The sequence below is a fragment of the Babylonia areolata genome, chromosome 6, assembly GCF_041734735.1.
Source record: "Babylonia areolata isolate BAREFJ2019XMU chromosome 6, ASM4173473v1, whole genome shotgun sequence".
NCBI classification, from domain to species: Eukaryota; Metazoa; Mollusca; class Gastropoda; order Neogastropoda; family Buccinidae; genus Babylonia; species Babylonia areolata.
In genome coordinates this window covers 22,201,096-22,212,450 of record NC_134881.1, presented here as the reverse complement: position 1 = coordinate 22,212,450, position 11,355 = coordinate 22,201,096, and the positions used below count along the sequence as shown (strand labels likewise).

Here is an 11,355-nt window from a genome sequence, read left to right as displayed (position 1 = left end):
ACAGAGGGATGTGTGTGTGTGTTGTGTGTGTGTGTGTGAGAGAGAGAGAGGGGGGTGAGGGAGGACACAAAGGTCAATGGAAAAGAAAGGGAAGGAGAGACAAGAAAGTGAGAGAAAGGAGTGTGTGTGTGGGGGGGGGGGGGGAGAGGTGGGGGGGGGCAGGGGAGACAGGTCTGGGAGGAAATGAAATGAAATGAAATATCGTTATTGTCAACAGCCTGTTTGGCTTGTATGCCAGGGGAGGGTATCAAATCAATCAAACAACAACGTATAAAATTAAAAACATCAGCAAAACAACAACAACAACACCCCCCCCCCCCCCCCCCAAAAAAAAAAAAAAAAAAAGAAAAAGAAAAAGAAAAAAAAAAGAGAGAAAAAAACAACAGCAAAACATGCCAATAAAGATGCGTAAATTATGCCGTATCTATTTACTGTCTGCAATGTAAGCAACCTTTACGAGGCATCGCAGCGTCCGCGTCCGGACAAATCCATATACGCTACACCTGACCAGCAGCATAACCCAACGCGTTTTAGTCAGGCCTTGAATGCATTCATACTATATTTGTGTGCATATGTGTGATTTCTTCTGGAGAATTTCGCCAGAGGAAGACTCTTTTGCCGGGTCCTTTTCTTCAGCGCGCCAAATGCGTGTTGCACGCGGGACCCCGGTTTATCATTTCATCCGAATGCGGACTGTTTGTATTTGTATTTCTTTTTATCACAACAGATTTCTCTGTGTGAAATTCGGGCTGCTCTCCCCAGGGAGAGCGCGTCGTTACACTACAGCGCCACCCATTTTTTTTTGGTATTTTTTCCTGCGTACAGTTTCATTTGTTTTTCCTATCGAAGTGGATTTTTCCACAGAATTTTGCCAGGAACAACCCTTTGTTGCCGTGGGTTTTTTTAACGTGCGCTAAGTGCATGCTGCACACGGGGACCTCGGTTTATCGTCTCATCCTAATGACTAGCGTCCAAACCACCACTCAAGGTCTTAGTGGAGGGGGAGAAAATATCGGCGGCTGAGCCGTGATTCGAACCAGTGCGCTCAGATTCTCTCGCTTCCTAAGCGGACGCGTTACCTGTAGGCCGTCACTCCACTAGAAGCTCAGTTTGATTTTCCAGTCAATTTTGGGAGAAAGGACGAGAGCGGAGAATCCAGGGCGAACCATCACGAGCACAGTATTGGCAGACGAGCGTCTTAACCATTCTACCACCTCCCTCTCACACTGGTAGCTTTTTCTTTCCATGGGTCAGGATGGACGCAGAAAGAGAGAAAGGAAAGGACTGAATGGGGAGGGATTGGGGTGGGGGAATGGGGGGCAAAGATAGAAAGAAAGGGGAGAAAGAAGAAAGAATGAGAGAGAGAAACATGGAGGAAGAAGAAGGTCTGTGGAAGTCTCTCTCTCTCTCTCTCTCTCTCTCTCTCTCTCTCTGTGATGGAGAGAGACAGAGAGAGACAGACAGACGCAAAGAGAAAGAAAGAGAAAGAGACTGCGGAGAGAGAGAGAGAGAGAGAGAGAGAGAGAGAGAGCTCAGAACTTAGAACTCAGAATGGTTTAATTGTAGAGGCCTCTGACCCATTAAAATTGGGTGAGAAAATGTACAAAATGACACCATGTTAGATACTATTATAATCGCTTCATAGTGTCAATACAGCTTTGTCGTAAGTCTAGTCCTTTATACACAAATACTGCTAGACTTTTAGTCAGATATTGATTCGTGTTTGACATTAGAAGAGTAAATCTGAATAGTGACGGTTGACAGAATAGTTATATTAGGAATCAATTCACCTCCAAGTGTTTTATAAGTGGGGCAAATCAAAAGAAAGCGGGTATCAGATTCGATACAGTTGTTGTTGTTTTTGTTTTGATTTTTTGCAAAAAAGGACAGTTATGACTGCCCTCATCTGTTGTCGCATTAAAGGTTATGAAGCGGCCATTCAATTGTGACATTCCTACCCTGAACCTTGTAAATACCTTTGTAATATGAATGTCTGGAAGCTGGCAAAACAGACAGCTCGTAATCAAACAGTGAGTAAACATAACAGAATTTGTGGTCATTGAGTCAAGATTCGAAAAGGGTCCCACAGGGCAGTGTGGTATCACACACTCTTTTCGCCATCTTCATTGACTTTGTCGTTGACCAGCTATCAATGCATATCTCCAGAGCCCCCCATGCAGACGATCCAGCTGTTTGAACACAAGCAGAACAGATCTCCACAGCAACCTGCAGGATGCAAGTAGCCCTGAACAACATTGCCACATGGTCAAAAGAGTAGTTGGTCACAATCGACAGGACCAAGACAGAAGCCACCTGCTTCTCCCTGTCCCCAAAGAAAGAGACCTTCACCCTCCAAACTGAAGGAGAGTCGATCCCTCAACAGGACACGCCAAACTTCCTCGGGGTGAAATTGTACCACCGGTTATCCTGGTCTTCTCTCATCAGCACCGCCCAGAACAAAGCCACATGCAAGATGGCTGTGATGAAGAAACTGGCCGGCATCAAGTAGGGAGCTAACATGAAGATCCTGGCTCAAGTTTACACAGGATCAGTCAGACCTGACATGGAGTATGCCTCAAATGCCTGGGTAACAGCAGCAAAGTCTAGCACAGAACCCTTGGCCAAAATCCACAACGCCAGTCTGCGCCTCATCACAGGTGGCATGAAGACCACACCCATCAACGCTATGGCAGGGACTGCTGGCCTCATGTCTGGAAGAGAGAAGAGATGAGAGACTGCTTCGCCAGAGTGAGAAGATGAAACGGCTTCCATCACACCCTCTGTCTTCAAAACTCCAGGCCCCATCCAAGAACTGGCTGAAGCGCAGAAGCACAAACCACTCCGTCAAGGCCCTCCATCAGACCCATAGCCAATGCTTGCTTGACTGGAACCAACCTGTTGAACCCCTGCAAGACTGATGACTGGTCACTAGATGTCCCTCCTACTGTCCCTGACATCCCCGGCATTCAGAGCAAAGACCAGTTCCTGGATGCTGAGCTGAAGCTGCTGACCGTGGATGCACTGGACAGGGACTACCCGAGCACCACCTGGATCCGTGTATACACAGACGGCTTTGCCGAGAATGCTGTTAAGAACAGGGGATGTGGTGTCTACATCCGATTCCCAGATGGCAGCTCGGTGAGGCATTCCATTGCTACTGGCCTCACCTCAACGAACTTCAGAGCCGAAGCATCTGCGCTACTAGCTGCAGCCCAACTCCTCAACCAGAGAGACAGTTTGCCAGACCACACAGTCTTCCTCACCGACTGCCGAGCTGTATTACAAAGCCTCCAGACCAGAGTGGGGGACAAAACCTTGCGGGACATCCAGTCTGAGATGCAGGCCCTAAGTGCCAGGACCACAACGGTCCTGCAGTGGATCCCCTCTCACTACGGCATTGCAGGAAATGAAGAGGCAAACAAGCTCTCCAAAGCAGGAAGCAGGCTCACCCAATCTGCCCACCCCCTTAGCTTTGGGGAGGCAAAGACCATTCTGCACAACCACTTCAGAAACAGTTGGCGAGAACGGCTACATCTGGGACTAGAAGAGGACAGCATCCATCAACTTGGTCGAGCTCAGCAAGTCATCATCCTCAGACTGCACACAGGCCACTGTGCGGGTTGCATGCGCACGATGCGACAAGTTGTATGTCAGCTCGCCCCACATCATTTCGTGATTTCTGTGGACAAACGTGTCAAACATCGAGATGTGGTCACCATGTTGGTAAAGACACCATGCCTTCTCCCAGTGGGCCTGGCGGGTGGAAAGCAGTATCTTTCTGTGGGCATCGCACAGTGAGTGGGGCTGAGCACAGGACGAAGTGACAAAATGGAGAAGACACTGCTCATCCTCCGATAGTGTATGTGAGTGTCTGGGTTCGCCGTATTCCCGCTCTTGCCCTTTCTCCCAAATGTATGGCCGGAAAAATTCAAACTCAGCCTCTAGTCATTCAGATGAGACGATGAACCGAGGTCTCGTGTGCAGCACGCACTTGGCGCACTGACAAAGAACCCACGGCGACAAAAGTGTCGTCCTCTGGCAAAATTATTATTAAAAAAAACAAACCCGAGACATTCTTATAGGTACACAAATATACATGCACACACTCAAGGCCTGACGAGCGCGTTGGGTTATGTTGAAAAGACAAACAAAAATTCTCCACCCTTTACCCACCAGGCGCCGTGAACGGGATTCGAACCAGGACCGCTCAGATTGAAAGTTCAACGCTGTTGTGCCCGTCACGGCGGACGATGTCAAGGTGTTTACAGGCAGGGGTACAGAGCGCTGCGTGAACTGGTCAGTGGTCAGAAAGACAACGTGCCTGAACTGCGTCGTGACAACTACATCCTGGACAAACGAACTATGGTTTGAACACCAAAGTGAACCACCTGAAGAAAGAAATATGCCGATGTGGAGAACAGATCTGGTTTATTTTTCATGGCACGGGCAAAAGAGAGCGTCACGTGAACGATGCTTTGCAATGGTCTGATACCGGACCAGATAAACTTGAATTGATAAAACACCATTCAGTTTGATCACATTCACCACTGGCTATAGTCAGAAATCCGACTACCCCCCCCCCCCTCCCCCCCGTCCCACTCATCATTGCCTGCAGCTCCCCATAAAAAATAATAAAAAGTCGAAATATATAAAGCGAAGCAAAAGCATTGGCAGCGTAACCAGCATTGGCTTGAAGTTATGTACCTTGTGTGAGGAGAGAGTCACCACTCTTTACTATTTGTTCATTATTTGATCTCCTGGCCTCATTGTTTATTAATATCAAAGATGAACCAGCGTTTTCGCTGCGAAGCACTTATCTATCAGAGAGTTTAAAAAATAAACAGACAAAAAAACAAAACAACAACAACAAAAAACAACAACAAAACTCCACAAAAACCCACCAAACACAAACGAGCCAGAACTGAGGGAAAGCAACCTCGAATGGTTCATGACCATCTCTTCACTGACGGGAAGAAAGTTGTCCCGTATCCTCGCGCCTCTATATGGGAGGTAAAATGGGAATCTGGCCGTTCTTGTGTCAAAATGGATCACGTTGTGGTCAGTTCAATTTCAAAGAAAGGCGGTAAAAAAAAAAAAAACTTTAAAAAACAAAACAAAAGAAACAAACAAACAAAAAGAAAAAACAAACAAACACAGGCACCGGAAACCTCTCCCGTCAGCTCAGGCCAATTATTCCGATTATCTCGTGCAGGGCACGTGATATGTCTCGTTCAGCATGAGCATGATACCAGCTCAGCATATGTGTGTGTGTGTGAGACACAATGTCACACATAATAACATGGAAGGAAGCACTTTTGTTTTGCCCAGACTGAAATTGCCGAACAAAGTATCAGTTCATTTTGTAGATCACGCATGACTGTTCAGTTTGTCGTTGAATGGAACACCTTGTTGTGCAGAATCTTTCAGGTGTTTTTTCCTTCCCAACTTGGAATGTGAATGGTCTACGTTCTAAATTGGTAAAATCCTGACTTTCTAACATATATTTCGACCATTGATTCTATTTATGACCATTGATTCTACTTATATGATAAATTGCGTCCTTTGAAGAAGATTGTTAAAGTGTTTGGGTGTTGTTGTTGTTTTTGTTTTTTGTTTTTTTTGCAGGATTCGAGGCGTGTCAAAGCCTGCTGTGAAGTTTACAAAGCAAGGGAGGAAACCTGGTGGAATATCAGGTTTACTTAAAATGAATTATGCCCATTTATTCGTGAAGTATCACATGAAATCAAATCAAAGATACTTTGTATTAATCCGTATGTGCAATCGAAGGCAAAAACACATTAAAAACACGAGCCTGCAAAATCTTCATGTCGCCACTGAGTGCTGAAAAATATCAGCACTGGATATGCGTTTCTCATCAATAAACGATTATTTGGTTTCCAGAAAGATGTTTAAGCATGTATTTATGTGCCACCAGCGGGATCTCAACTCTTCACACACTTTGACTATGACATAGGATAACAGAAGACTGTTTGACTGATTTACTGTTAACACTCAATTACGTTCTCATTATCCTGTGTGGCGACTTAATTTAAAGTTGAATTTCGGACATTTCTCCGGCCCATTTTGTAAATGGAACAGAGCGTCTGTTAAAAAAAAAGTGGTTCGTTTATATCGAATCGTAGGTCTCAAGATAATCTTGTAAACTCTTGTGGAAAAGTTCTCCTTAACCTGTGTGTTGCCTTGGATTTCTCTCTCTCTCTCTCTCTCTCTCTCTCTCTCTCTCTATATATATATATATATATATATATATCGGCGGAAATAGATGCTGCATGAATAATTATCATTATTCATTATTGCTTCTTTTTTTTTAAATCGCATGTATGATATTATTTTACATTGTATAATTATATGTTGCTAATCGAATTCAATGCGACCAGTTTGCTTACTGAATGTTGTATTTCATATTCTGATGAGAATATGTTCAAAGACAGGACACGGAATTTTCAAGTGATAGAAAAACAAATTTTATGGGATGATGATTGCAGGCAAGAATCTTCTTCATCTTACTATTTGTCGATTGATCGATGTCGATATCCAGGACAGACAAGAAATAGCTCTGGAAATGATTGATGTAAATATTATGAAAGCTTTTACTGTGTTTACCAGCTGTATCCTGGTACATCGTTTCAAAGCTGGCAGCCAAAACCGCGTGAGAGAGGTTGATTGGGGAGGGGGTAGGCAGGGGGGCGGGGAGAGGGGGGGGGGGGGGGGGGAGTGAGCGGGTGTCGATACGCAATCCATGGCGGAGGACTTCGTTGACGAAGTCACTGTCCGGGTCCGGCAGGGCTCCACAGTGAGCTTCACGACTTCCTGTCCCTGATCTTCTTCTTCTGTGTTCGTGGGCTGAAACTCCCGCGTTCACTCGTATGTACACGAGTGGGCTTTGACGTGTATGACCGTTTTTATCCCCGCCATGTAGACAGCTATACTCCGTTTTCAGGGGTGTGCCTGCTGGGTATGTTCTTGTTTCCATAACCCACCGAACGCTGACATCGATTACAGAATCTTTAACGTGCGTATTTGATCTTCTGCTTGCGTATGCACAGGAAGGGGGTTTTGGCACAAGCAGGTCTGCACATGTGTTGATCTGGGAGATCGGAAAATCTCCATCTTTTACCCACCAGGCGCCGTTACCGAGATCAGAAACCGGGACCCTCAGATTGAAAGTTCAACGCGTTGTCCACTCGGCTATTACGCCCGTCCTGTCCTGTGATCAAAGCCAGCCAACCGCCTGGTCAGTGGGTATCGGCTGTCGTCACACTTGTATTGCCGAGGGATGGGCTCAGTCTGCCAAGAAGAGATGTCCTGGACGCGTCACCTGTATAATGACAGCCACCTTCCATTTCACACCGGATCGCTCGCCGCTCGGGTCAACAAGGACCCTACTTTTTACTTTGCGCACCGGGACGGAGGTGGGAAGCAGGCTACTGGTTCACAGTTTCAGTTTCTGTTCCAAGAAGGTGTCGGAATAGTTTCGATTTCAGTTTCTTAAGGCAGGCGTCACTGCGTTCGGACAAATCCATATACGCTAATCCACATTTGCTAGGCAGATGCCTGACCAGCAGCATGACCAAACGCTCTCAGTCAGGCCTTGAATGGCTTTATTCTACAGAATTTTGCCCGAGCACAACACATTTGTTGCTGTTGGTTCTTTTTCAGTGCGCAAATCGTGTGCTGCACACGGGGCCTCGGTTTATCGTTTCATCCAAATGACTAGACGCTCAGTTTGATTTTTCCAGTCCCGGCAAACTTGGGAGAAAGCACGATAGCGGGATTCGAACCGTAGCCCTCAAGAACACTGATGTACTTAGCAGAAAAGCGTCTTGACCATTCTGCGGCCTTCCTTCTGTAAGAGTGGGCATACTTATATGTCGCAAACTCCTCACAGTAGTCGGCTCCAGTCGCCTCTATTAACACAATGCATAATTTGTATTTGTATTTCTTTTTATCACAACAGATTTCTCTGTGTGAAATTCGGGCTGCTCTCCCCAGGGAGAGCGCGTCGCTACACTACAGCGCCACCCACTTTTTAGTATTTTTTCCTACGTGCAGTTTTATTTGTTTTTCCTAACGAAGTGGATTTTTCTACAGAATTTTACCAGGAACAACCCTTTCGTTGCCGTGGGTTCTTTTACGTGCGCTAAGTGCATGCTGCGTACGGGACCTCGGTTTATCGTCTCATCCGAATGACTAGCGTCCAGACCACCACTCAAGGTCTGGTGGAGGGGGAGAAAATATCGGCGGCTGAGCCGTGATTCGAACCAGCGCGCTCAGATTCTCTCGCTTCAGAGGCGGACGCGTTACCTCTAGGCCACTCCACTTGTAATTGTATACAATGCTGCATAGATTTCCGTTTCAGCTTCAAGGATGTGTCAGAGTTTGCAGACAGAACTATATTCGATACACGACGGGCGCAATAGCCGAGTGGTTAAAGCGTTGGACTTTCAATCTGAGGGTCCTGGGTTCGAATCTTGGTGACGGAGCCTGGTGGGTAAAGGGTGGAGATTTTTCCGTTTCGCAGGTCAACATATGTGCAGACCTGCTAGTGCCTGAACCCCCTTCGTGTGTATACGCAAGCAGAAGGATCAAATGCGCACGTTAAAGATCCTGTAATTCATATCAGCATTCGGTGGGTTATGGAAACAAGAATATATCCAGTATGCACACATCCGAAAGCGGAGTATGGCTGCCTACATGGCGGGATAAAAACGGTCATGCACGTAAAAGCCCACTCGTGTACATGCGAGTGAACGTGGGAGTTTCAGCCCACGAACGCAGAAGAAGAAGAAGGAGAAGATATTCGCTACACTACATATTATGCTGTTAAAAAAATTAAAATAATAACAATAAATTAAGAAAAAAAAGCAGCAGATGCCTGTTCAGCCTCTGGTTCAACAACGCAGGTAACTAGAATCCAACAGAAACAACACGGTCTTTTACTGAAGTAGAAAAAGAAACAGGAAATGTTGTACTGGACGTTGAACCAGTCCAGTGCAGGAATAATTGGGCTATTTCTCTTGTCATTCATTGGTTTATTTATTGCTTTACCTATTGATGTGTATGTATGCCTTCCTACCTACCTACCTACTTACCTATCTGCCTGCCTGCCTGCCTACCCACCTGCCTATCTATCTGTCTATTTATCTACTATCTATCTATCTATTTGTCTACCCGCCCATTCTTATTTATTCAATATTAATTTGTTTGTTGATTTATTCATTGAGCTTATTATAATGTTATCATCATTATTTTTGTTTATTCATTCATTTATCAATTTATCTTCTTTTTTTTCCATTTATTATTATTGTTGTCATTGATAGCAGTAGCAGTAGTAGTTGTAGTAGTATTTAATTATCTATTTGTTTGTTTACTTGTTCTTGTTTATTCATTAACATTAGTAGTATTTTTTTCTTTTCCTTTCTTTATTATAGTTATTAGTTATTTTTATCACTTCTATTATCATTGGTTATTTTTATTTATCTGTTTATATCTTTATTAGTTATCTTTATTTATCTGTTTACTTACTCACTTTTGTTTTCCTATGATGTTTAATGTTCTCTTCGTGCACAGGGCATCAAACTGAAAAAAACAAAAACAAGAACAAAAACAACAAGAGAGGCAAGGCCTTCAAGACTCACTTGTGATACACTTAAAAAAAAATCCAAGCTTTTTATGTATTGAGTATAATTTCAAAAGAAGTTCCTGTTTGAACAACAAAATGATAATAATGACTGCTCTTGTTGTTGGGTCAGAATATCAGATCAAAGTGCCAAGTTTAGAGAATACAAAAAATATAAATATAACAGTAAATGCAGTTTGCATATGATTAGGCTTCCTTTTTTTTATATTTTTTGTGCCCATCCCAGAGGTGCAATATTGTTTTAAACAAGATGACTGGAAAAAACTGAATTTTTCCTATTTTTTATGCCTAATTTGGTGTCAACTGACAAAGTATTTGCAGAGAAAATGTCAATGTTAAAGTTTACCACGGACACACAGACACACACACACACACACACACACACACACACACACACACACACACACACACACACACACACACACACACACACACACACACACAGACAACCGAACACCGGGTTAAAACATGGACTCACTTTACACAAGTGAGTCAAAAAAACGATCGACCCCATGCCCACACTTGCAGTCACACACAGAGACAAGGATGCCCCCTCACTCTCCACGAGACCTTCTGTAACAGGGGAGGAGTGAAGGGAAGGGGTAAGGAGGGAGGTGGGGAGGCTGTTTTTGAGATCTCATGAACTCGAAGCCATTCCACAGAGTGAACAGTGAGGAAAGGGTATGGTCTAAGGGAAATTACTGCGTATGATGTGGCTAGTTTCTGACATACAATGTTTGTCTCCCCGGGACTGGCAGCTCAAACCATCACCCCCAACTCTCTGTCTCTGTCTGTCTGTCTCATTCTCTCTGTCTCTGCCTATCTGTCTCTGTCTCTGCCTGTCTGTCTGTCTGTCTCATTCTCTCCGTCTGTCTCTGTCTCTCTGTCTTTCTCTCTCGTTCTATCTCTGTGTGTCTGTGTCTGTGTCTGTCTGTCTGTCTCTCTCTCTTTGTGTCTCTCTGTGTTGTGGAGAGGAATTTTGTTTAATGTCACGTCACACATAGCGGTGATATAGACATCTTTGTAAAAGTGTATTCAATGAATTTTTCACATTTGAATGTTATCGTTTGAGAAAGTAGGAAAGGAGAGGGGAGTGAATGGTGAGTTGGGGAAAACTGGGTAGAAGGAGGGTCAGTGGAATCTTCTTCTTCTTCTTCTGCGTTCGTGGGCTGCAACTCCCACGTTCACTCGTATGCACACGAATGGGCTTTTACGTGTATGACCGTTTTTACCCCGCCATATAGGCAGCCATACTCCGCTTTCGGGGGTGTGCATGCTGGGAAATGTTCTTGTTTCCATAATCCACCGAACGCTGACATGGACGCTGACATGGATTACAGGTTCTTTAACGTGCGTATTTGATCTTCTGCTTGCATATACACACGAAGGGGGTTCAGGCATTAGCAGGTCTGCGCATATGTTGACCTGGGAGATCGTAAAAATCTCCACCCTTTACCCACCAGGCGCCGTCACCGTGATTCGAACCCAGGGACCCGCAGATTGAAAGTCCAACGCTTTAACCACTCGGCTATTGCACCCGTCGGCGGGTGGAATCAAAGATGACTATTTGAAATGAAATATCCATGTATGATCAAAGAAAACTACTTCATGGACTTCGTAAAGGGAAGTCATTAATCTAACGAAAGCGACAATTGATAAGGAAAGCCTGTGTGTGTGTGTGTGTGTGTGTGTGT

At 44.7% G+C, this 11,355-nt stretch overlaps 1 protein-coding gene across 1 annotated transcript; it reads left to right on the top strand.

Moving 5' to 3' along the window:
- Nucleotides 1-2,518: 2,518 nt before the first annotated feature.
- Nucleotides 2,519-4,371, top strand: LOC143283474 (uncharacterized). Its single transcript, XM_076589714.1, has 4 exons — nt 2,519-2,709; nt 2,850-3,414; nt 3,730-3,794; nt 4,269-4,371. The coding sequence occupies exons 1-4, from the start codon at nt 2,519-2,521 to the stop codon at nt 4,369-4,371; spliced, it is 924 nt and encodes a 307-aa protein (XP_076445829.1).
- The last annotated feature ends 6,984 nt before the right edge of the window (nt 4,372-11,355 follow it).